At 37.3% G+C, this 25,960-nt stretch overlaps 2 protein-coding genes across 9 annotated transcripts in view; one reads left to right on the forward strand and one right to left on the reverse strand.

The window, feature by feature from the left end:
* Window positions 1–2,990, forward strand: part of PLCZ1 (phospholipase C zeta 1) — a 42,821-nt gene extending 39,831 nt beyond the window's left edge. Inside the window, exons 11-13 of one of the 2 annotated variants that reach the window (XR_005559794.1) lie at window positions 394–526; window positions 1,292–1,428; window positions 2,855–2,990. Coding sequence is in view for 1 of the 2 variants with exons in the window: in XM_039368567.1 (XP_039224501.1) it covers window positions 394–526; window positions 1,279–1,428; window positions 2,855–2,949 (378 nt within the window). In the remaining variant the exon portion in view is untranslated. Of the gene's footprint in view, window positions 1–393; window positions 527–1,278; window positions 1,429–2,854 lie in introns of both variants that reach the window. The other variant, XM_039368567.1, reaches the window with a different exon arrangement.
* A 4,393-nt stretch (window positions 2,991–7,383) lies between these two features.
* On the reverse strand, window positions 7,384–25,230 carry LOC120319574 (proteoglycan 4-like). Of its 7 annotated transcripts, none has more exons than XM_039368572.1 (23): window positions 25,097–25,230; window positions 24,661–24,801; window positions 22,041–22,148; window positions 21,282–21,320; window positions 21,062–21,172; window positions 20,880–20,918; window positions 20,656–20,763; window positions 20,281–20,391; window positions 19,572–19,727; window positions 16,837–16,983; window positions 15,449–15,553; window positions 14,898–14,936; window positions 14,673–14,783; window positions 13,910–14,062; window positions 12,698–12,736; window positions 12,476–12,586; window positions 12,082–12,120; window positions 11,826–11,963; window positions 11,603–11,713; window positions 11,434–11,472; window positions 11,241–11,300; window positions 10,884–11,048; window positions 7,384–8,500 (listed from the first exon to the last, which is right to left on the reverse strand). In XM_039368572.1, exons 1-23 carry the CDS (start codon window positions 25,161–25,163, stop codon window positions 7,635–7,637), a joined length of 3,003 nt encoding a protein of 1,000 aa, XP_039224506.1. In that variant the 5' UTR covers window positions 25,164–25,230; the 3' UTR covers window positions 7,384–7,634. The 7 variants fall into 7 exon arrangements, with proteins under 7 accessions (XP_039224506.1, XP_039224503.1, XP_039224508.1 ...); XM_039368569.1 differs by having other exon boundaries at window positions 19,572–19,724; window positions 20,656–20,766; XM_039368574.1 differs by having other exon boundaries at window positions 11,826–11,939; window positions 20,656–20,766.
* Window positions 25,231–25,960: the final 730 nt, after the last annotated feature.

Raw genomic sequence — 25,960 nt, forward strand, 5'->3', positions numbered from 1 at the left:
GGCAGAACTTTTCTAGAGGGCTTTTGGGGCCTGAGGTCATGCTCTCTTTTGAGCTTTTGTCCTGTGTCTGTGTTTTATACTCTATTTTACAGTTTTACTTTGTGAGCCACTGATATTTCTGTGATTCTGGGAGAATAAAATATTGATTAAAAGTAAATAAATTGCACTTGAAAAATCAGCAAGGTAGAGTTTAATGCAATGTTGTTTTTTACTTTTTGTTCTGGAGGCTATAAACTCCACCCCTCCCTGCAATATTTTATGATAGCCTTTGAAACTTTCTTAGGAAAAATATTAATGCCTGTAATAATATTAAATTATTATTATTATTATTGATGATGATGTTAAATGTTAGTGTCCTAGTTAATACTGGTCTCTTTTCCTGCATCTATGCAGCTTATTAGTGGCCATCAGTTACCACCTAGCAACCTTTCCAGAACTAACAAAGCCGACCCTCTTGTTATACTAGAAATTTATGGCATTCCAGAAGACCAGGCAAAACAACAGACTTGTGTTGTGAGGAGCAATGGTAAGTGGATCATACTGATTCTGCCAGGCAGCCTTTTTTAGCCTGATAGCTTACAGATAGTTTGAATCTACAATTTCCCAGAATTTCAACTCATCTGAATGGCATTGAATTTGGAAAGCATGGCATGCTGTCTTTAATAATCTTGGAATTTTGCACATCTTAACATAATTCCCTGATCAAGAGGCAAAGCAATGAGTTTCCATCAGCACAAACATCCTTGGTGTGTTGAGGCTTCTCAATGTCACCTTGACTAGCCTGCCTTTCTGCTGTACTTTAGAAAAGTTGTTATAGGTGTACCATGGCTGTATACTTTTCAATAAAGATATATCAGTGGACAGTCCATAAAACAGGTTGGAAATTATGGAAATTGTTAATATATGCTAAACACAGTTTGTTTTCTTATCAACAGCATGCATGTTTTAGAACTGTGAGAGGTTTTCAGCAGAAGTGCAGTGCCAATAGCCATTGCAAAGGTGACATTAATTTTTGATTTAATTTTTGAGATCTTCATGTGAACATCACCATATTTTTAAAGAGAATAAATGAGATTGTATTCCTCTTGATTTCATTATGACCAAAGGCGTAAGCTTAATTAATGACATATTTCTTGTTTGGTAAATCATTCAATTTTCTATTCTTGTAGTCACTTGGAATAACCAGAAAAAAGAAGTGAGAAGAAATAATGATTAACACTCAGAAGATAAAGTGTTTTAAGGCTTATTGTTTGTCTTATATTGCTTTTTTTATTTTAGCTTTGTGTCCTAGGTGGAATCAAACATTCACATTTCATATTCGTGTTCCAGAGCTTGCCTTACTTCGTTTTGTTGTAGAAGATCAGTTTTCTCTTGCTTCCAATGATTTCCTTGGTCAATATACGTTGCCACTTTTGAGCATAAATAGAGGTATTACATTGATTGTTTTTGTGTACAAAAAGGTGTTTCAAATCTTTATTTTTTGTTATAACTTTTCTTTTGATTAATATATAAGACATAGCGCACAAGTCATCGTAATATTGTTTCTATTATTGCTGGTCTGGAATTGTTCAAATAACTATTCTTCCCTTAATTTATGACATTGTATGATTGAATGGTGGGTTGACTTACATTTTTTTTAACTTTCAAATATTAGTTATGAGCCGTACAATTTTCCCTTTTACGTAAATCAACACGCTAGCGTTCATGAGATATCTTTCTCAGTGTCTGGAAGCTACAAACTTTATCTTAATAACAGGAGTGTTAATGCACACTTCCACATATTGCTTACTGCTTATCTTTTCTTACTAAGTCTGTTTAAATGTCAAACCACGCATTTATGGACCATTACAGTACATACAATGTTTGGAGATTCCAATGGAGAATAATAAATGTAGCTCAGGGTTGAACTGTGGAGTCCTTGGTGCTCTCTAAGTTTGATAGTTTGCTTACAGACATTTCATTACTCAGTTAGGTAATATCATCACTGAAATGGGTAACAAAATGTCTGCAAGCAAACTACCAAGTTTAGAAAACATTGAGAACTCCACTGTTTGGAGAGTCTTTTTGAATGACCAGCAGCTGATTATTTTCATTTTGATTCCCATAATATCACTAGTCAACATTGCGTCTCCAAAGGTTGCTTGGTTCTTTGTAGGGGCAGTATGTTTACTGCTTTCCTTAGTACTTAAAGCCATTATGGATCAAGAGAAGGAACTTTGGGTGTTCAAAGATCTTAATGAGTAACATGGGATGAAGACTTGCTTAACAGTGAAATTTGCCCTAAATCAAGTCAGTTATTGCTCATAGTGCCTAGCATGAATCCCCAAGGATTTTTTCTAATCCTGCATAAAGTTTTCATAGATTAAACTGAGTACCTTTCTTATTGCAGAACACATTGAAACCATTAAACCTCCTTCCAAGGTTGTCTATAATTGCTGCATTTTTATAATAGTTTGTAGCTAGTATAAGTAATTGTGCAAACTTCTGTACTGATGTAGTTGAAATTGCACTGCTTTGTTTTTCGTATAAAATGAATGAGAATCATGCTCTTACATTGGAGCAAATCCTTCTCTTATACTGGAGCAAATAAGGATTTGTACTAAAATACAACTTTGATAGAACCAAGTTTTTGTACTGGTTTTGATGTTTCCGATTCTTGGAGGAATGAGTTTCAAACTAAGGCTTTACAAGATGCAGCCTAGATTAGTGGGCAGAGAGAACTCAAAAATTTTCGTCTCAGATTCTATTTCATGATAATTATATAAAGTCACAGACCACAGAGCTATGTTATATATGTATTATTGTGTATTTTTCATTGTGTACAGTACATTAATTGATTGCTATCATATTGCAGGTTATCGTCATGTTCCACTTTTTTCCAAACTTGGTGTCAGCTTACGTCCTGCTTCACTCTTTGTACATATTTGGTACTCAAGAAATGTATGTTAGGATTTCTGCCTATTCCACAATAAAGATTCAGTGGTTTAATTATATTAAGCATTCGGTATGACAATTTTTTCCTGAATTAATTTTATTCCCTATGTATTAAACCCACATAAAATATACCTTGCTGAGTAAGAATACCCCTCCTGTTATATTTCTAACAGATCAATACTTTTCAGAAAATGCACTAAAAAGAAGAAAAGTTTCCTTGATGTTTGCCCTAGCAGTTTAGCATTCAGTTAAGTTCCATAAATATAATGCACAAATACTTTCAGTCTTATTTGGTTATCATGACTAATTGCTGCTAAAAATTTAGTTTCTATAAATTGTTTGCATTAAATCAAAAGCAATTATCAAATTATATATCTTATGTTTTAAAATTCAGTCAGTTAATATAGTTTATTTTCTACCTATCTATCCCCACATATATCTTGAGTGCGTTACAGAACACTTGTATATACCTCATAGATGATTACAGGTGATAATATTTTGGCTTGTAAACTGGTCCCTGGATTACAGATCCTAATTTTGATAAAATATAATGAACAGGCTTGAGATATAACAGGCTTTGGCTGTTTTTATTGTCCAAAAAGTACCAAAACCGAACAGGAAAAGCTGCATATGGTATAGCTACAACTAAAGTTTGCAATCTACTCTTTCTCTGTCTTACTCCAAAGTGCTACATGACAACCATGATTATCCAAAACCATGATAAGCAACAGAGATTAATATAGGCCCATATGACATGAGATTCTGCAACAGAATGGGGAAGGTGGCAAACTATGATGTGTATCTACATTCAATGCAGAACTACAGTAATAAATTACAGTATGAGGAAGGAGGCTCAGGTTAAACATTAGGAGGAACTTCCTATCTATATGAGCTGTCAGCTGTCAACTGCTGGAAGATGCTACAATATGACATAATGAATTCTCTGCTAGAAGTTTCCACATTGAGGCTGGATGGTCATCTGTTGGAGAGGTTCTAGCACTGTAAATCCTCTACTCAACAGGAATTTGGGTTAGATAACATTTGTGGTCACTTCCAACTCTGCTATACTGTCAGCTGCTATGGTGTTGGTACACAAGTACAAAAATAGTAGCATTTGTGTGTTGACATTACGTCCATATTTTTTTCATTTTCTCGTAATTTATTACTAATACGGCTGTCGTTTAGTGACAATCATAGAGTTTTGAAAGATTGGGAATTTGAATGAAAGTGGAGTAAATGATAAGCACCATGAATTAAAGTAATTAAAAAAATGATATGACACGTATCTCAAATTTTGAGAAACATTAAGGATGTAAATAAATGTCAAATTTTGTGGAGTTGATAAATACCTGTTGGAAAATGAAGGTGTAGGTTTAATTCTAAACGAAAGGGCTAAAATGCATATAGTTGAGGGATTACATGAAAATAGGAATCCTTTAGTTAGTGATGGTTGCATGTTATATTCCTGTGAATAGTGATAAAAGAAGGATCGGGTGTGAGCGTTGGGGAAAATTGAGGAACATCCTTCATGACACCCAGAGGAAAAAATATTCTGTTAGATAGGTGGGAAACAAGATGAAAGAATATAGAAAAAAGGAATAATTCAGAGGCTCAAAATGAATGAAAATGATGACTAGCTAGTACTTGCTTAGAAAGCTTCATTCCAGGCAGCTTACAATCAAAATGCTGGTCTCTTTGTAATATTTGCTTATAGCAAGTGTTTTTCCCCCCTACAGTAAATAGTTCATGACTTCATCAGTTCTTTAGAGGCATATTAATGATCAACTAGCTTTTCTCGGGAAGACTTTAATTAATTTCAAGAGTGGACTGGGGTGACAGCAATTCTCTTCTGTTCTGTCATGACAAAATATATTCTTTTTTTAATCTTTATTTTTCTCTTCATTACAATTACCCTTCAGCTCCAATAGCTTTTTAAGTTGTGAGCTATTTAAATAAGATTTGTTTGCCTTGAAACTATTGTGTTTTCCCGAAAAAAAGGCCATTTTCTGCACTGAGACCCCAGACGCTCAGTGTTTTGCATCTTTTGAAGAAAATGTCATTTACGGAGCAACATCATACTGCAATATGGCTGCAATCCAAGGATGCACAAAAATGTTTTAGGTGATAAGGAATTGTGTTTCTCAAAAGCTGCTGCTTGTAATATGGAAATCTATCAAATTACAGTGGTAAGAATAAAAACCAACATAGATAGTCCTCAATTAACGATGGTAAACCTGTCACATTGCCCTTCCAGCACAAATATATTCCTGTTCAAGCTGCTTGATGCTAATATGAGATTGGTGCTCAATATGGTAGGTTGCTTTTGTACCTTTCATCTTTCTTTTATAAGAGTGGGCTTTGAGGCAGTTTTGCATTTGATGACTTCCGTGACCTTGTTTCAAATTATCATGGGCCTGAAGCACAAGCAAGAGCACATGATGGATCTGATGTAATTCTCATGCACTTGGAAGTCTGCCAGCCTATGACTTAAAATTTCCTGGCAGCTTCCCTACTGATTTTGGTTGTATAGAGCTGGCAGGAAGTTTCCTCACTTAGCGACCATGCTCTTTGGGTTAAAAAGAACTATCAGGTCTGCAGAGATTGCCATTGCTAAGTGATGTTGTCATGGATTACAACTGCATTGCTTAGCAACAGAAATTCCAGTCTCAAGTGCCTTTGTAACTTGAGGACCAACCTATAATTAGAAATAGTTTTCAGGCATAGCAAATTTATATTATTTACTGAGGAGTAAAATAACATTGGTTCTGATCAAACAAAATTATTCCGTTTTCAGAAGGATTGTTGTTACGTACTACTAAACATTTTCCTTGCCCCGGTGCGCTGGCTAGAGATGAACTGAGTTTAGCCTAACTCCATCTATTCAGAAATAGTTCTCTCGAGAAACATTGCTACCTTTGAAATTTCATTCTGCAAAATACATACAGATGGCTTTTTAATTTTGAAGTTAATGAGAACCATTTGCAAATAGAAGAGTAGTAATTCCATGAAGATAACTAAATGACAATGGGCCATGAAAATATCTCTCTGATTAGTGGGCTATTCTCTACTCAGTGGTGTTCCTCCATACATATTCTCCATGGCAAACACTCAGCAAATATAGCAGATGTACTAGTAGAAAATGGGGGAAAAAAACTAATGAATAAATAATTCAGTTGTCTAAGACAATTTTATACACGATTCCCCTTTGTGTATCACTTTTCTTTGTCTTAAGTGAATATTGTTCATCCAACTATTAAGTCTTTCAAATGTTCCACTACTTTCTACGATAAGTCATGATTTTTTTTAAATACGTGTGTTACAATGACCCAATTCTAACCGAAAAGATGATAGAAGTTCAAGTGCTCCTATATACAAAAATAATAATATTTAATGCATATAAATCTATTCTTGAAGAAGAACTGGCAAGCCAGACCCTGCTTATTTAATCTGGTACTGCTCTAAACATCATGTCTATATCATTCAATTAATCAATATGGTAATCTTTGGACATCTTATGTTTTGTTTAATCAAGAAGGAATGGCAAAGAAGCCAATTTCAAAGATTTAATTTTGAAACCTTAGGATTTAAATTCTAAAATGTATGCCCTATCCTAAATGTCCACGAATTGTATTTACTTATGCGATTTATTATTGAACTTTCTGCCAACAGCACTGAATGTGGCAGACGAAAAAAATGAAAATAATTAATTTGCAGCTAAAAACAATTCTTATATAATTTTCAGCACCATAAAAGTATCTGAAACACCTAGCATAGCTTAAATTCAGTCAAAAAATCAGGTAAAATAAAGATGCTTTTGCTGGTCAGCAGGGAAATATCAGAAGATAATCTCCCTGACTAAGTTTAGTACAGAATTCCAAGGTGCTCAATGCATCCCACAACTTAATACAAAACATATATACACATTAAATAATCCCTGAAGATGTATTTCTAATGACCCTGGGTCAGAAGGAAATTGTAATTTGAGGCTCTAGGTACTTTAATTGTTTGAAGTGCTAGAACAGTTGATAAGTGAAGATGTTTTGGATACTGTTATGTTTTCTCCTAGAAAAGCTGCCTCCATCCTTCTTTGGATGCCAGACAATATATGATTTTCCCATTAGGAATTTGAGACTTATTAATATTTTAATTTGGGACTGTTTTAATTTTACTGCCTATTTGAATTAGCTGTTTTTATCGTATTTTACTGATTGGCATTCTCTCTTTATTTTCAAAATCCATTTAGAACCGTAAAACATTATTAGATCAATTCAAAGCTGACACCTCATCTGTTTTTAAGATTTAATAAAGCTATTATCAACATAGGGACTTTAAAATTTTACTCTTATCCAATATAATTATCTTTGTTTTTCTTAAGAAACGAATGATGTTAATGTTGTTTTCTCTCTTTTATGATATATCTATAACACCACATTAAAGAAGCCCCTGTCTTCTGTAAACAATCTTGATGTTTTGCTTTTGTTCAAAGAAAGAAATGAAGTAGAAATACTAACCTAGACACCACTGACCTGGATACTGTTTATTGTGAAGGACTGCATGTTTTCATGAACCATCGAACAACAAATCAAAAAGATCAGTTGGAATGTACTACACAACTGTTCTATTTGGTCATTATTTCATTCACACAGGCACTGCAGCAACTACAATGATTCATCATTTCCAGTGGCCTTCACTTCTTTTCTCTAAGTCATCATCAGTATATCCCAAGAGATTGAAGTGCGAGTAACTGGGAGCCTTCTCCGAAACTCTCTCCATGTTTCATTTGACAAATCGTAGAGGCTTTTCACAAGATCCATCTGAAATTTGTTATCTTCAGCTTCAATAAATTTCTCAAAATCCAAGGCAAATTGGTCCCGATGAATTAAATATATGGAACCTTCAACAGTATTACTTGCTGTCCAGTGAAGATTGGCTTTTTTGAAATAATGAAGCTGTACTTTTAAGTCCCCTTTGATTTCGGAAACAGGCGGAGTGACTGCAATTATCCACTCTGATTTCCAGTGAATGTTCCAGAATCTCCTATTCTGGTGGCTTTCCATGCAGACCACAAGATATGGCCTATTTCTAATTGTTTTTCTGTAAACCCGACAAACTCCTGAAATGAAATGCCTCTCCATGTATGCTTCCAAGGTCACATTAAGGGTTTCTCTCCATAATTCTGCCTTATCTCTCCTGATATTACAATAAAGCAGAATTTTGTCAGCTCTCCTGTTCAGGTGATCGAATGTAAAGGAAAGCTTGATCTGTGGATCAAAGAAGCGATCCCCTTCCATGTCATTATGGCGAGTCACCAGAACACTTTCCCCTTTTACGTTTGTAGTGGTGAAATTTTTCTTGGAATGATTAGCACACATCTGAGCAACGTCGTGCTTCATGAGTTTATCATCAGAAAGCAGAAAGCGAAGGTCTTCAAAGACATTCTTGAATTCACCCGGAGGGCATTGTTTTAACAAGTTGCATATTAATTTTATTTTGAGTGCATTAGCTGCTTCTTCTTCGGCTACTTTGGTTTCCTCAGGGGTTGGTTGTTCTAAATCAGGCAATGCGGCTGCAAAATAAAACAAGAGCTCTTTCAAACGTTTATGAATTAAACTCTCCACTGCTTATTGACATTTCTTCCAAAACAGAACGAAGTAGTTTTTCATTTTGAGTCTTTATTGTCACTTTTAGAAATGAGTCTAGAACTTCCTAGGATTAAGCTAGATCTAGAATTGAATGCGAGCTCATCAGAAGTTTTAATGGAAGCTATAAGAGCTTAAAACAGTAATTCATTGCAAACCAAATTCGAGCCAGCAGTGATGTGATTGAAAACACCCCTCCAATCCTAAAAATGACATGCAGTTTATGTTACATCAACTGAAATATTATTTATTTATCACATTTGTAAGGCTGCCTGACTTCATAGCAACTCTACACGGTGCACATATTAAAAATAAATTAGCAACAGATAAACATAACAATAGATTTCCAGAGAAAATAACCAACATTTTCTCAATCATACTGCATTCCCTCAAAGGGACTACTACTCAATCTGATACGCCTGGAGAAAATGGCGTAATTTAAGAGCCCATTTCAACAAGGCTATGATCGGGGCAATGCGACTCTCTGGACAGACGCAGTTCCAGAGGATAAATGCCACAACAGAAAATGACACTGTTTTAATTGATGGGACATAAAGCATACCAGCTCTGTCAGATTGAATATCGTAGGCGCGCTCTGAAGAGATATAGCATGCGGAGGGCTTTATAGATGTAGAGGGTACAGAGAATGATCTTGAAGAAAGGAAGAACAGTCCATAGCAAAGCAACAATCAGATAAGTTGGACTTGACCTCATTTGAAGCCAAATGACAAATGACTCAGACCATCCCTAGTTCACGGAGAGATAAAGCAAGGGGGGAAGGAAGAACATTCGGACTCGCAAGTGGCTACAATAAAAGAAATACTGAGATACAAGATGTGGATTTGTTCGTCAGGTCTACTGTAAAAGAGTAACACAATTCTTGTAAGTCTCCTATTCCAGGGGTCCCCAAACCCTGGGTCGTGGACTGGTACCGGGCCAGGGCCTGTTAGGAACCAGACCACACTGCTGGAGGTGAGATGCGGGTGATCAAAAGTGTGCATGCATGGGATCTATGTTGTGTACTCCTTCCCCCCACCCCTGGTCCGTGGAAAAAATATCAAACACAAAACTGGTCCCTGGTGCAAAAAAGGTTGGAGACCACTGTTCTATTCTGCTTCTAGACAGGCAGTTACCTTGATGACTAGAGTTAGCCTCCAATTCTCAGAGCACACACTATCAACAACCTTGCTAGAGTATTGCTGGATGTACCAGAAGCAAATGGATGTTCAAATAACTTATTTAAAAAATATGAAGTATTTGGTGCTCTCTGAACTTGGTTGTTTGCTTGGAGACATTTTATTACCTGACTAGGTAACAGCTTCTATGAATGAGTGTTGCTCCATGTTTATATGCAGAAGTTTGCCATGCCAATTTTGATATGTCTATGGGGTGGGGGGGTGGGGCGGATGCAGTAGGAGGAGATGGCTTTCTCCTTGGTTCCCCCTTGATTAGGGGAGTGTTTTCTGCTATTAACCCTTGTTTATTTTGGTATTAGCTACTGGAGATGATGTGTTTCTGGTTCTTTGTGTTTCCTTACTGCTTGTTTACTGCCTCTTGAATGGTGTGTAAATATGGTATGTAAATATATGTTGATAGCATCCAAGCATACTTTATTGTTTCTATTACTTTTTGTTTAGATTCAAAGCAGAGGATAGAGTAGCTACAGTTACGTAATGCAGAGGGGAGCGTGAACATTTCTGCCAACCTGTAGTTAGGCTCAAGCAGCCCACACGAGTCTCAAAGATGTTTTTTAAAAAGGCAACCAGATTGTTTTTTTTTCCTTGAGGAAGAAGAAAAAGACATTTCGCTTCTCATCCAACAGGCTTCATCAGTTATAGGATGATGGTCCGGGCGATGGAAGGATTAGTCGTGGCAGGATGGGAGGGGGTTGGACCGAGGGCACAGATAAACCCCCAAGTGCCTCAAGAGCTCTCAGGGAGAGTGCTAACGACCAGATGACTGCAAAGAAATATGACTCTTCCAACCCCCCCCCACCTTCTGTCAGCACTTATTTCTAATTTTTAACTAATTTCTCATTTGATAAATTTCCCTGAGATGCTAGGAACCACTGTTTAAGTCCCCTGAAGATAGAAATAATATCCTGCATGCCTTCTAAAAATTTTAAGCACGGATAGAAGGATGAGATCCAAACAATACGTTGAGACGTTCCTCAACCTATAGGCTAGGATGTCAACCAAGATCTAAGTAAAAGGGGAAGAGTCAGTACATGTTAAGGCATGGTCACAATTGTATTATTAAGGGCAGCTAGAGTGACCCTGAAGAGCAACTTGAGTTTTATCTTGGTTTTACCAGGCATTTCAGGTTGCTTGTCCTTTGCAGCTTGGGCATCCACTGCTTGCTTTGCTGGTGCTGCTGGTGCTCCTGGTGCAGTTGCTGAAGGCTGTGGTTCTGTTGTTGGTTTTGGAGTTGGTTGAGTTGTTGATGGCGCCGCCACAGGGGGAACAGCGGGGGCTGCTTTTTTGATAGGTAGATAGATAGATAGATAGATAGATAGACAGACAGACAGACAGACAGACAGACAGACAGACAGACAGACAGACACAGACAGACAGACAGACAGACAAATAGATTAAAAACAAAGAAAAATAACAACCCACAAAGACAAAATAATCGTTATCTTCAATTAAGTAACAAGATGTGACTTACCTGGTCCTTGCTTTGCTGCTGGTGCACCTGCTGGAGCTTGTGGTTCTGTTGTCGGTTTTGCTGCAGAAGGAACGGTGGGACATGCTGATTTTTTTTTAAATATAGACATTAAAAACACAAAGAAAAACAACAACACACAAGGAAAGAAAAAGGAAAGATGTTTTCTGTAAGTAATTGATAAGGGATGACTTACCAGGAGCTTGGGGACTGGCTGCTGTTGCTGGTTGTGGAGCTGTTTAAGTTTGGCATTTGGCAGAAGAAATAATATAAGAAAAAATATTAGGACTTGTATATTAAAACTTGGCACAAAGAACAAACAAGGAAATGTATTATCTTGAATTAAATAATAAGGGATGACTTACCCGGTGCTTGCTTTGCTGCTGGTGCAGTTGCTGAAGGTTGAGGTTCCGTTGTTGGTTTTGGTGTTGGTTGAGTTGTTAAAGGGGCCGCAGCAGGAGGAATGGTGGGGGCTGCTTTTTAGATAGATATAATTAGATTAAAAACATAAATAAAAATAATAAACCACAAAAGAAAAAAAAACAAGGAAAGGTATTATCTTCATTTAAGCAATAATGGGAGACTTACCTGGTGCTTCCTTTGATGTGGGCGCAACCCCTGGAGCTTGTGGTTCTGTTGTCGGTTTTGGTGCTGGCTGAGTCGTTAAAGGGGCCGCCGCAGGAAGTTCTGTTGCCGGTTGTGCTGCAGGAGGAATGGTGGGACCTGCTGAATGGTTTTTATAAAATATAGACACTAAAAACACAAAGAAAAACAACAACCCACAAAAAACAAAACAAAAAGGAAAGATGTTTTTTGTAATAATAACTGATAAGGGATGACTTACCAGGAGCTTGGGGGCTGACTGCTGTCGCTGGTTGTGGAGCTTTTTTAAGGTTTTCATTTTCAAGGGCATTTGACAGAAGAAATAATGCAAGAAAAAATATTAGGTCTTGTATATTAAAACTTGACGGAAAGAAAAAAGGAAGAGTATTATCATTAATTAGGTGACTTAGCAGTAGCAATAAAGTTAGACATATACTGCTTCATACTGTTTTGCAATCCTCTCTAAGTGGTTTACAGAATCAGCATATTACCCCCAACAATTTGGGCCCTCATTTTACCAACCTTGGAAGGATGGAAGGCTGAATCAACCTTGAGCTAGTGAGAATCGAACTGCTGGCTGTCGGCAGAATTAGCCTGCAATACTGCATTCTAACTACTGTGCCACCACAACTTACCCGGTACTTGCATTGTTGCTGGAGCAACCCCTGGAGCTTGTGGTTCTGTTGTTGGTTTTGGTGCTGGCTGAGCCGTTAAAGGGGCTGCTGCAGGAGGAACAGTGGGACCTGCTGAATTTTTTTTTAAAATATAGACATCAGGAACGCAAGGAAAAACAACAACCCACAAAGAAACAAAAAAGAAAAGATGTTATATGTAATTATCTGATAAAGGGTATTTACCAGGAGCCTGGGGACTGACTGCTGCTGCTGGTTGTGGAGCTGTTTGAGGTTTTCATTTCCAAGGAGATTTGCCATAAGAAATTATACAAGAAAAAAAAACATTAGGTCTTGTATATTGAAGCTTGAAAAAAAAGGGGGGGGGAGCAGAAATAATGATACTGAGTTTGTATTTTGCTTTTCAATATTTCTGCAGTAAGACTGTAACATTCAGTCAATTTGGAATGCAAAAATCCCCATCCCACCTTGCAGTTTAACTTCCTGTTGAGGCCAAGATAGTTCTAGAGTGGACTTCTTGTCTGCAGACTGATCACTTACAAGTTGGGCAGGAACTTTTGCATCTCTCACAATAATTGCATTTGAGAAATTGCAAGTGGTTGGAGCATGCAGAACTTATAAATTGCGTCCCAAACCTCAAATAAATAATGGCCCAAAGTACTCATTAAACAGTATGTAAGGTGTGATCCTCATCAGCCCACACGCAATCCCACCCAGCATCACAAAGTTATGCTCCTGAAATGTATTGGCAAATAGACAATTTAATTGATACAATTTTTTTTTAAAAAAATGTAATTCGGAACAGACATGGTGGAAAGAAATCAATTTCAGCCAATTTCATGGCATATTTTGAATAGAGACTGAGGGTTATCAATTACTAGGATGCCTCTGGGAAACCGCCTGTCTCCATCTCATTCTTAAATCTCACGAAACTCTCTTGAAGGCTGCAAATTTGCCTGAAAGTGGTGTTTTGGGAGAATTTGGAGTCAAGGTTGGTAGTGAAAGTAGGACTGGGAATGATTTTCATCTCAGAAGTTACCTATTTCTATTTCACTCTTAACCTCCTCCACAAAATAAATGAAAATGTTCTAGTAGCATCATCGATCATCTTATGGCTTACTGAGACCCAACAGAAGGTTAATAGGCTGAAATGAGACCTACAATCCAGTGAATGTTGCCCTTCCAGTCTTATCGGTCTGATGTGTTCCCAGGAGCTACCAACCAACACTATCTAGGTTCCTCCTAGAAATTCTGTTTTCAATGGAAATTATTTCCTGAGATCAAAATATCATCACCAGAAGTTCTTCAAACTATCAGCTGGATTGTCAGCTGACATCAAGGAAACTGCAGAAAAGTCAGCATGCATTAAGGGATTTGTGCCATTAAGGGCAGCTAGAGTGACCCTGAAGAGCAATCTAAATTTTATCTTGGTTTTACCAGGCGTTTCTGGTTTCTTGTCCTTTTCAGCTTGGGCAGCCACTGCTTGTTTTGCTGATGCTGCTGGTGCAGTTGCTGAAGGTTGTGGTGCTGTGGTCGGTTTTGGTGTTGGTTCAGTTGTTAAAGGGGCTGCTGCAGGAGGAATGGCGGGAGCTGTTTGATAGATGATAGATAGATAAATAGATAGATAGATAGATAGATAGATAGATAGATAGATAGATAGATAGAGTTAGAATAAAAACATATGTAAAAATACCAACCCATAAAAGAAAAAAAAAACCAAGGAAAGATATTATCTTCATTTAAGGAGAGAGAGAGAGAGATTAAAAAAGCATAACAATAAGAACCCCAAAAGAAAACACAAGAAAAAGTGTAATCTGTCATGGTTCCGATGCTAAGACCAACAAAATCAGAACTCGGAGGATAAAGGTTTCCTCAAAGAACATGTTTATTGGTTACAAAATATCGGCATGGTCAAAAGTGAAACCAAGTCTGAAATTCCCTCCAAAGCATTATACTATTACAAAGTCAAACTTCCCACCCTAGTGCTATGCAATCATCTACGTTCCCCAATAGAATAATTTGGCGGGCTTTCTAACAAAACGCCCAACCCTCTAAGCTAACTGATAGAATGACCTTGGTTCCCACGGGACCCAGAATTGTTTAGACTTTCTTGTGGCAACCTAGAATGAGCAAGATGGCTTCAGCCAGGTTCATTGTAGAGTTGACATAATCTTTAATTAAGTAATAAGGACTGACTTACCCGGCGCTTGCTTTGTTGCTGGTGCACCTGCTGGAGCTTGTGGTTCTGTTGTCGGTTTTGCTGCTGGCTGAGTTGTTAAAGGGGCTGCCACAGGAGGAATGGTGGGACCTGCTGAATTTTTTTTTTAAAAAATATAGACATTAAAAACACAAAGAAAAATGACAACCCACAAAGAAACAAAAAGAAAAGATGTTATCTTTAATTAACTGATAAGGGATGACTTACCAGGAGCCTGGGGACTGGTTGCTGTTGCTGGTTGTGGAGCTGTTTGAGGTTTTCATTTCCAAGGGAATTTGCCAGAAGAAATAATATAAGAAAAAAAAAATTAGGACTTGTATATTCAAGCTTGAAAAGAAAGGGGGGAAATAAGCAGAAATAATGATACTGAGCTTATATTTTGCTTTTCAAGATTTCTGTAGTAAGACTGAAAAATTCAGTCAATTTGGAATGCGAAAATCCCCATCCCAAACAATTTCAAAACAAGGAAAAGTGTTATTTTCAATTAAGTAATAAGGGATGATTTACTAAGAGTCTTGGGGCTGTTTTTCAACTGTTTCAGGGGTTTTTTTTCAAGAGATTTTGCCAAATTTTATTGTTACAAGAAGAAATATTAAGCCATGCATATTGAAATCTAATAGGAAAGAGAACAAAGCAAAATCTTTTCAAGGTTTTTGTAATAAGACTGAAAATCTTCGCTTTTCAGAATGAAATGGACAGTATATAAATTTAATGTAAATAAATTAAGACAATTTGGAAGGTCTGAAACCTCTTATCACCTTGAGCTTTACTCTCTGGTTGAGGCTGAGATGGTGCTGGAATGGGCTTCTTGTCTGCAGGCTGATCACTTACAGCTTGGGGAGGGCCTTTTGCACTCACAGTAGCTGAAAATGAGACATTGAAAATGGTTTGAGCATGCAGAACTTAAAAATTATTCATAAAACAATCTGTAAGTGTGGTCGCCATCACTTCATGTGCAGTCCAATCCAACACCACAAAGTTAGTCTCCTGAAATGTGTTGGCAAATAGACAATTGTGTTGATTTGATTTTTTTTAAAAAAAATAATTCAGAATATGCATGCCAGAAGGAAACAAATTTCAGCCCATTTCATGATATATTTGGGAAGAGAAACTGAGGAATAACAGCAACTAGGATATCTCTGGGAAAGAGCTTGTCTCCGTTCCATACTTAATAGCAGTAGCAATAACACTTTGATTTATATGTCACTCCATAGTACCTTACAGCAGGGGTCCCCAGCCCCCGTTCCGTGGACCAGTACCGGGCTGCAGCATGTCAGCAACTGGTCTACACAAACAAGCAAAGCTCCATCCACAGGATGCAGGCAGCACACAAAACCACACACCCTCCAGTCTGTGGAAAAACTTCTCTCTACGGAACCGGTCCCTAGTGCCCAAAAGGTTGGAGATCTCTGTTTTACAGCACTCTCTGACTGGTTTATAATGTCAGCCTATTGCTTCCAACATTTTGGGTCCTCATTTTGCTGACCTCAAAAGGATGGAAGGCTGAGTCAACCTTGAGCTGGTCAGGATTGAACTCCTGGCTGTGGTCAGAGTTTGCCTGCAATACCGCATTCTAACCACTGCACCACCAGGACTCCTTAAGTCTCACAAAACTCTCTTAAAGGTGTTAGACCTGCTTGAAAGTGGTGTTTTGGGAGCTTTTGAAATGGAGACTGTAGGACTGGGTTTTTTTTTATCCCAGGTGTCCCCTATGCCTTTTTTCACTCGTAACCACCCCCACAAAACAATTGAAAATGTTCACTCCAAACTTTTCTTGTGGCATCACCACATGATCAGATGGGACCATCCAGAAAACATACAGATTGAATTGAGACTCACAAACCAGAAAATGTTGCCTATATTTTTGTATGGGTGTGAAATGTTTTCCTGAGATCACAGGCAACGTTGTTTAAGTCCCCCATATATAAAAACAACTTCCGCTGTGCTTCTACATTTTTTTAAGCAATGTAGAGGGCTGACACTCAAATATCCTCCTCAGATGTTCTTTGAGTTATAGGCTAGGATGTCAGCCAAGATCAAAGGAAAAACAGAATAGTTAATCCATGTTAATGTATAGCCACCCTTATGTTATTAATGGTATCCAGAATGCCCCTGGCAAGCAATTTGAATTTCATCTTGGTTTTACCAGGAGTTTCTGGTTTCTTGTCCTTTGCAGCTTGGGCATCCACTACTGGCTTTGCTGCTGGTGTGACCCCTGGAGCTTGTGGTTCTGTTGTTGGTTTTGGTGTTGGTTCAGTCGTTAAAGGAGCTGTCACAGGAGGAATGGTGGGACCTGAATTTTTTTTTAAAAAAAAATGACATTAAAAACACAACAAAAAACAACAACTCGCCAAAAAAAAGGAAATATGTTATATCTAATTAACTGATATGAGGTTATTTACAAGGAGCCTGGGGACTGACTGCTGTCACAGGTTGAGGAGCTGTTTGAGGTTTTCGTTTCCATGGGAATTTACCAGAAGAAATAATACAAGGAAAAAAAAAAGAGTAGAACTTGCAGGTTGAAACTTGAAAAGAGAGGTAAACATAAGAAATGTAATGATCCTGAAATTGCATTCTGCCTTTCAAGATATCTGTAGTAAGACTGAAAATTCAGAGAATTTGGAATATCAGAATCCCCATCTCAGCTTGCACTTTAATTCCCTGTTAAGGCTGAGATGGGTCTGGAGTGGACGTCTTACCTTCTGGATGATCAATTATAAGTTGGGGAGGGACTGAGGGGGGCCTTGGTGCTCTCTGAGTTTGATTGTTTTCTTGTAGACGTTTCATTGCCAAACTAGGTAACTTCATCAGTGCTAGTAAGGGGATAGGGTTTGCTTTCATTTTATATCCTAGTGCAGGGGTGTCAAACTGCCGGCCCATGGGCCAGTTGCATCATATAGGGCCGTGCCCACCCCAGCTCCAGCAATGCAAAAAAAGTTGCAATATGTCACGACACGCAGCAAGTTTGACACCCATGTCCTATTGCTCATCCTAGTGGAAATGTTCTTGTAGGTTCTTTGGTTGGGCTGTTTACTGATAACTTGGGGTGGTTCTTCTTCTTCTCCAAAGACCCCTCATTTCAACCCTCAGCTAGAAATATTCTCCTTTATGGGGAGGGACTTTTTCACACGAATATGCAATTCACATGAAACATGGGTTCCTTTTTATTTTACATATCAAATGGTGAAATTATAACAGTAGACTTCCTCATTAATAAATACATTAGGGAAGGAAATTTTTGTTTCATCCATACTGAGAAGATCTTAGAGGGATATAAAGGCTATTTTAGCTCTCCTTTCCTTTAGGAATTCTCTATATGTTGATCACTTATCGTGCTGTGTCCCATTCTTGCTTCTAAATGGTTTTAACATTGAATTGTTTTCTTCTGGGATTGTGTTTCCCCTTGGGTTTCTGGCATTGACACAATAGCCAATGAATAAATTGTGTCTGCGCACAGTAGAAGCCTCACATGGTTCTGCTATTTTCTCTGGATCACTGGGCCAAAAAACTAGTCACAATTTCCCTAAATCATGGGCTATATTTTGCTAAGTTATTTGCCCACTTATAGTTCTAAAAATATTTTTTACCAACAAATGACTAATAGTAAAAAAATATCTGATCTGCTAGAATGCCTACATTGTGACAATTTTCTTTTTTTCTTTTTTAACTTTTACCAGGTTTTTCCAGGTCCTTTGATGTTGGAAGGTCCACAACCTGTTTTGTTGCTGTTTTAGCATCTTGTGGTTTTTTACCTTCTGTTGGTGCTGGTTCGGTTTTGGAAGGGCCTGCCTCAAAAGTAACAGCTCGGACTGGAATTTGGGGAGAAACAAAATACACATAATTTATATATGCCCCAATATATTTATTTTCTGGGAAAGCTGGCTAGAACTCGGTAACATATAGTCCGCTGAAAAACGTGTTTAACAACTTTGAACAAAAACCAAAGAAAACCTAACATGCATCTATATAAACCTTAATAAAGAATAATCTTCCCCAGGAACACGCTGTTTTTACTTTAACACTGGATGAGTCTGGAGTGGAGGATCTGGTGTTCTAGTTATACTTTTTTCTTTTAGAAAGTTCAGTAGAAGTTACATCTAAGGAAGTATAGTGCACAAAAGGTTCATCTGCAAATTAACTGACATTTATTATTTTGCATTGGGATGAACAAGGTTTTGGGGACAAAGGATACAGCACGGTTTCAAATAATATGCTGAACAAAAATGCTTTCATGCTGTGATTGGTCAGGACAAACTTTTTAAACGTTTTTAAAAAGTTGACTCATATTTCAACATAGTTAGTTGAGGACATTTACAGATAGAGGTGATCCTTGACTTACAAACACAATTGAAACCAGAATTTCCATTGCTGACTGAGCAAGAAGTTCTTAACTGACTCACGCCTGATTTTATGACTTTTTCTTGCCATAGTTATTAAATGAACCACTGCACAATTGTTAAATGAATCATATAGTCGTAAACAAATCCAGCTTCCTCCTATTGACTTTGCATGTTGGAAACCAGCTGGGAAAGTTGCAAATGGTTGTCACAGGATCACATGACAAATGTATGTATGACAAATACATGCCCATTGCCAAATACTGGAATTTTGATCACATGACCATAGGAAGACTGCAATGGTTGTAAGTGCAAGGACTGGTCAAAAATCATAACTCATGGTCGCTAAACTAATGGCTGTGTATCAGTTTGCCACAATTTGCCATATGATATAAAATTTATAGTTTGGCACCTGATGTTGGAGGGGGCATGGAAGCATGGAAGACTGCTTCTGGGAGCCATATGTGGCTCAAGAGCTTATCACTCTAGAGAAGCGTATCTAGAGTGACCCTGAAGAGTAACTTGAGTTTTATCTTGGTTTTACCAGGCGTTTCGGGTTTCTTGTCCTTTGCAGCTTGGGCATCCACTACTTGCTTTGCTGGTGCTGCTGGTGCAGTCGCTGAAGGCTGTGGTTCTGTTGTTGGTTTTGGTGTTGGTTGAGTTGTTAAAGGAGCCGCCGCAGGAGGAACGGTGGGGGCTGCTTGATAGATAGATAGATGATAGATAGATAGATAGATAGATAGATAGATAGATAGATACATAATGATGATAGATAGATACATACATACATAATGATGATGATGATAGATAGATAGATAGATAGATAGATAATGATGATGATAGATGATAGATAGATGATAGATAGATAATGATGATGATAGATAGATGATAGGTAAATAGATAATAAATGATGATGATAGATGATAGATAGATAATGATAATGATAGATAGATAGATGATAGATAAATAGATAATAAATAGATGATGATGATAGATGATAGATAGATGATAGATAGATGATGATGATAGATAGATAATGATGATGATAGATGATACATAAATAGATAATAAATAGATAGATAGATAGATAATGATGATGATAGATGATGATAGATAAATGATAGATAGATGATAGATGATAGATAGATAGATAGATAGAATTAGAATAAAAACATATGAAAAATAACAAACCACAAAAGAAAAAGAAACAAGGAAAGGTATTATCTTCATTTAAGCAATAATGGGAGACTTACCTGGTGCTTCCTTTGATGTGGGTGCAACCCCTGGAGCTTGTGGTTCTGTTGTCGGTTTTGGTGCTGGCTGAGTTGTTAAAGGGGCTGCCCCAGGAGGAATGGTGGGGGCTGCTAGATAGATAGATAGGTAGGTAGGTAGGTAGGTAGGTAGGTAGGTAGGTAGGTAGATAGATAGATAGATAGATAGATAGATAGATAATGATGATGATGATGATAGATAGATAGATAGATAGATAGATAGATGATGATAGATAAATAGATGACAATAGATAGATAGATATAGTTAGAATAAAAACATACGTAAAAATAACAACCCACAAAAGAAAAAAACAAGGAAAGGTATTATCATCATTTAAGCAATAATGGGAGATTTACCGGGTGCTTCCTTTGATGTAGGTGCAACCCCTGGAGCTTGTGGTTCTGTTGTTGGTTTTGGTGCTGGCTGAGTCGTTAAAGGGGCTGCCGCAGGAGGAACGGTGGGACCTGCTGAATGGTTTTTATAAAATATAGACACTAAAAACAAAAAGACTAACCATAATCCACAAAAAAAACAAAAAGGAAAGATGTTATCTGTAATTAACTGATAAGGGGTGACTTACCAGGAGCCTGGGGACTGACTGCTGCTGGTGGTTGTGGAGCTGTTTGAGGTTTTCATTTCCAAGGGAATTTGCCAGAAGAAATAATACAAGAAAAAAATATTACAACTTGTATATTAAAACATGGCAGAAATAACAAACAAGGAAAGGTGTTATCTTCAATTAAGTAAGAAAAAGTGACTTACCTGGTACTTGTGTTGCTGCTGGAGCAACCCCTGGAGCTTGTGGTTCTGTTGTCGGTTTGGGTGCTGGCTGAGTCGTTAAAGGGGCCGCCGCAGGAGGAACAGTGGGACCTGCTGAATGGTTTTTATAAAACATAAACACTAAAAGCATAAAGAAAGACAACAACCCACAAAGAAAAAAAGAAGGAAAAATGATATCTCTGAATGATAAAGGGATATTTACCAGGAGCCTGGGGACTGCTGATTGTTGCTGGTTGTTGAGCTGATTGAGGTTTTCATTTCAAAGGCAATTTGTCAGAAGAAATAATGGAAGAAGAAAAAAAATATAAGGATGATAGAGGTACAGTATATAAATAAATAAAAAAATAGAGAGAGAGCCAGTTTGGTTTAGTGGTTTGGGTATCAGACTGGAAAGTGGGAGATGCTGAGTTCAAGTCATGTCTTAGCCATCAAACCACTGGTTGACTTTGGGCCAATCCCTCTCTCTTTCAGGACTGTTGTTGCAGGGAAAGTTAGGATGAAGAAGGTATATTGGGTATGTTCCCCATCTTGAATTATTTGTAAAAATAATACAGAGCTGATGCAAAAAATAAATAAATAAAAATAATATTTTTAAATAAATAAATAGATCATCATCATCATTTTAGCCATTGTCTATCCACTGCAGGATGAAGGCCTCTTCCTTATGTTTCCAACCAATACGTTCCTGAGCTATATACATACATACATGCATAAATATACATACATATGTATTCAAAATTTTGTGGCTGACAAAGTGTTAAATGGGAGACTAGTATAGCTATTTCAAGCTCTTTAGCTCTCATCAGCTAGTCTTACCCTTCTGGGATAACACATAGTTATACATATGTATATATACATACAAGGAAAAGTAATGAATCTGAAATTATATTCTGCCTTTCAAAGTTTGCGTAGTAAAACTAAAAAAATCAGACAATTTGGAATGTCAAAATTCTCATCCCACCTTGTACTTTAACTTCCGGTTGAGGCTGAGATGGTTGTGGAGTGGACTTCTGGTCTACAGGTAGATCACTTCCAGGTTGAGGAGGGACTTTTGCATCACTCACAATATCTGTAGATGAGAAATTCCAAGCAGTGTGAGTAAACAGGGCTTGTGAACAATTTATATTACAAGCAGGAACCATGAGACAATAGCCCAACGTATTCATTTTTCCAGTAAGCAATTCATGCAAAACCAAGTCCCTCTTTTATTGTATATATCAGCTGATAAAATTATAACGGTACAATTCCTTATTAAGAGATTTGGCATGGGTGGAAATTTTTCTTTGACGTATCCTAAAAAAGTTCTCAGACTGGGTGAACGGATGTCTGGCAAAAGGAGGATGTGTCCTCTTCATTATCCTGATGATGTCCATCTGGAAAGCATAGCCTTAAAATCAAACACTGTCCAGCTTTGTAAGTATCTCTTTCTGAGTGGCTTTTCTCCACGGCACACTGCCTCCTAAAGAAGTACTAATGGAACCTCAAGTTAACAAGCTCTGCTCTGATCTTGATTAGTACTCTCTCTCCAGCTTGCACTGATGCCTGAAATTGACAAGACCTTAATCAGTTACAGGGCTGAAGGCTTTTGCCCCTTAACTGGTTCTGACACCTTCCTGTAATTGAAAATCTTTCTCATGCTGGAAAAAGTAATTTCATATAGGCCCATTCTTGTAGACTCAAGTACTACCAACACCACCACCTCCTCCTTCTCCTCCTCCTCCTAGTTTTACATTATAATTTTTATTGCAGGTTCCAAGAAAATCAAATAGTGTGTCCTCCTTCCCTTCCCCACCCCATTTGTCCTGTTTTCCAAATGTCCATGCCCTCCTTTGCTGGGTTCAGAAACCTGATAATCTGATTCTCAAAACCAGGGAACTCCAAACTTGGTAATTTTAAAACTTGTGAATTTCATCTGCCAGAATTCCTTAGCCAGCCATTCTATATACATAGATTTCAGTATAGATTTGACTTACGGTCACAACTGAGCCCAAAATTTCTGTTGCCAAGTAAGGCATTTGTTCAGTGAATTTTACCCCATTTTACTATCTCTTTTGCCACACTTGTTAAATGAATCACTGAAGTTGTTAATAACACACTTGTTAAGTGAGTCTGACTTTGTCAGAAGGTTGCAAAAGGGGATCACATGACCTTGGATAGGACTCAGTTGCCAAGACTCTGAATTTTGATCACGTGACCATGGGGATTCTGCAATGGTCGTAAGTGTGAAAAACGGTCATAAGTCACTTTTTTCGGTGCCGTTGCAATTTTGAAAGGTCACTAAATGAACTGTTGTAATTTGTACTCAGGCATTTCTTTCCTGTTTGCTTGTTTTGCAGATATACACATCTAGCCTATTGTGGATGTTGGAGACCTTGTGTGGACTTGCCTGACACTACCTAAGTATCCTCCTTGCTTAAGTTATTTGTATTTCCAGATGTGTTTCTCCTCTAACATCTGGACCACTTGCTGTGTGATAGACCCAAAAAAACTAGTCACAAGTTGCTTTACGGGTGGTATTTTGCCAATACGTTAACCCACATACATTTTTTCACTAACAAAAGATTGATAGTAAAAAATCTCTGGCCAACTAGAATGCCCACATTGTGACAATTTACCATTCTTCTAGTTTTACCATGTTTTTTGGGCTCTTTTGTCTTTGATGTTGGATTGTTTTGTTGTTGTTTTAGCATATGAAGATAGTGGTGGGCCTGGGAGTTAGGGAAAAAAACCCAAACCATATATTTACATAATCCAGTTTGATTTACTGGTTAAGGCATCAGACTAGAAGTCAGGAGACTGTGAGTTTATTTATTTAAAATATTTATATAGCTACCTGCCATGTACCAAATCCTGAGTGGATCCCAATCAAGAATGAAAACAATATAAACACCATATAAAAATTACTCTTTATTCTAGTTATGCCTTAGGCATGAGCTGGTTCAGTGGCTTTGAGTGAATCAGTTTTTCTCAGCCCATGACATCAGCTTGGGCAACAAGCTAGTCAGTCAATTCCTGTTGCAACCCATGGATCAACACTTGACTGAGCCAAAAAATCAAATTTTTCCACTTGTGGAAAAATGCTAGGAAGAAAAAAAAATCATATCTCTATTTTCTAGAAAGTTTGCTGTAATAAGGTCAATTGGAAAAAAAAATACTTAACAAATCTGGAAGAAACCTAAAGAAAACAATACCATTAACTGATTGTTTATACTGGTCTTAAGGAAGCCTTAATATTTTCAAGACTACTAATCTTGGAAGATTCTGGAGTAGGGTCTACTGTATTGGTTCCACTTTTTTTCTTTAAAAAAATCAACAGAGCTTACAGGATATCTGAATAAGAATATAACAATTTGGTCTGCAAATTAGCCAGCATTTATTAATACTGGTTAACGTTAGCTTGTGATTGATCTGGACAAATTAATTTTTAAAGAACTGATTCACATTTCAGTATAATTAGTCAATTACACTATTATTACTCATTTCATAATTTGCCGTTATTTGAACTTATATTTTGGCAACTAATAATGCTGCAGAAGGTGAGGTAGTCACATTTTGATAATTTATCATTTCCTTTGTTGTACCAGGTTTTTCCTTTGTCTCAGAGGTTGGAACGGCCTCAGGTTGTTTTGATGTTGCTTTAGCATCTGTAGGTGGTTGAGATGCACCCTCTTTTGGTGCTGGTTCAGTTTTTGATTGGCCTGTTTCAACAGGAGCAGCAGGATCTGGAATTTTGGGGGGGGGAAATAAATAGAAAATACCTCTTACAGAAATTCATGCATTTTTGTTTCTGTGAAAGCTCTCAATGGTGAGACGGGTGGAGTATAAATTTAACAAACAAATAAAGCTTGCTAAATCCCTTAATCCCACTGAAAAGATTGTTTAACAAATTCTGAGGCTAAAACAGAACTCTAAAATATTGACTGTGTGTGTGTGTATGCATGTGGGCCTCAAAGGACAGATACTAAGTGTTTATATTATTAGGAAAAAAACAACTACATAAAAAAAAGGATATATTACCCTTGTTTTTAGCATTGGAGGACCCTGGAGTTGAGGTCTGCTTTGCTGTATTCTTTTTTGAAAACATTTACAGCGACTGCAAATGAATATAGATGAGAAAATTGTTATGTTCTGCACACAAAATGATATCAATTGCTAGGTTCTGTTCAGACTGTCACGCACTGTGACCTGGAGAAATGCCAGAGAAAACAATTGTTTTGTCATTCTATGACATCAAGGGAAATGGAACCATCAACATTTCTTGACGGTTACATCTGGATTCAAGAGTTTCTGAGTTTTCTGCAGTGCAGAGCAAAATTTATGGAAAGTTCTGAAGAGGAGTGACTATAGCTTGGATGTGCTATTGTCATTTGCAACCTTTTCAAAGATTTGTGCCTCTTTAAAAATTTTGCATAACTTATATGCATTTAATTCAATAAACTGAGATGTATGTACATCTAATTATTTTTTTTAAATGTCAGGCGACAGATTAGTTGATATATGATAGATAGATGGATGGATGGATGGATGGATGGATGGATGGATGGATGGATAGATGGATGGACAGACGGACAGACAGACAATTTTGAACTGGGATAGGGAACTTTTTGATACTGAAAAGAGGCCCTTGGACTTCAAACAATACTCTGGACATCATGCTTCAATGTTTTGGATTAGAACAAGTTCTTTTTAATGGATTCACATCCAAATTTAATTAGTTAAGGGCAGTTAACTAATTTCATAATTTTTCCCATCAGGTTAAAACGTTATAATACCTGTATTGCTAGTGCTGTGACAGTTACACCAGAACTTCTCTGGGGTGCATGTGACTCTGGAGCCACAGAGTGTATCATTCTATTGTGTATTAAAATAATCTAATAAATT

Source organism: Crotalus tigris, unplaced genomic scaffold, assembly GCF_016545835.1.
Source record: "Crotalus tigris isolate CLP2741 ecotype Arizona unplaced genomic scaffold, ASM1654583v1 scf7180000020838.190719, whole genome shotgun sequence".
NCBI classification, from domain to species: domain Eukaryota; kingdom Metazoa; phylum Chordata; class Lepidosauria; order Squamata; family Viperidae; genus Crotalus; species Crotalus tigris.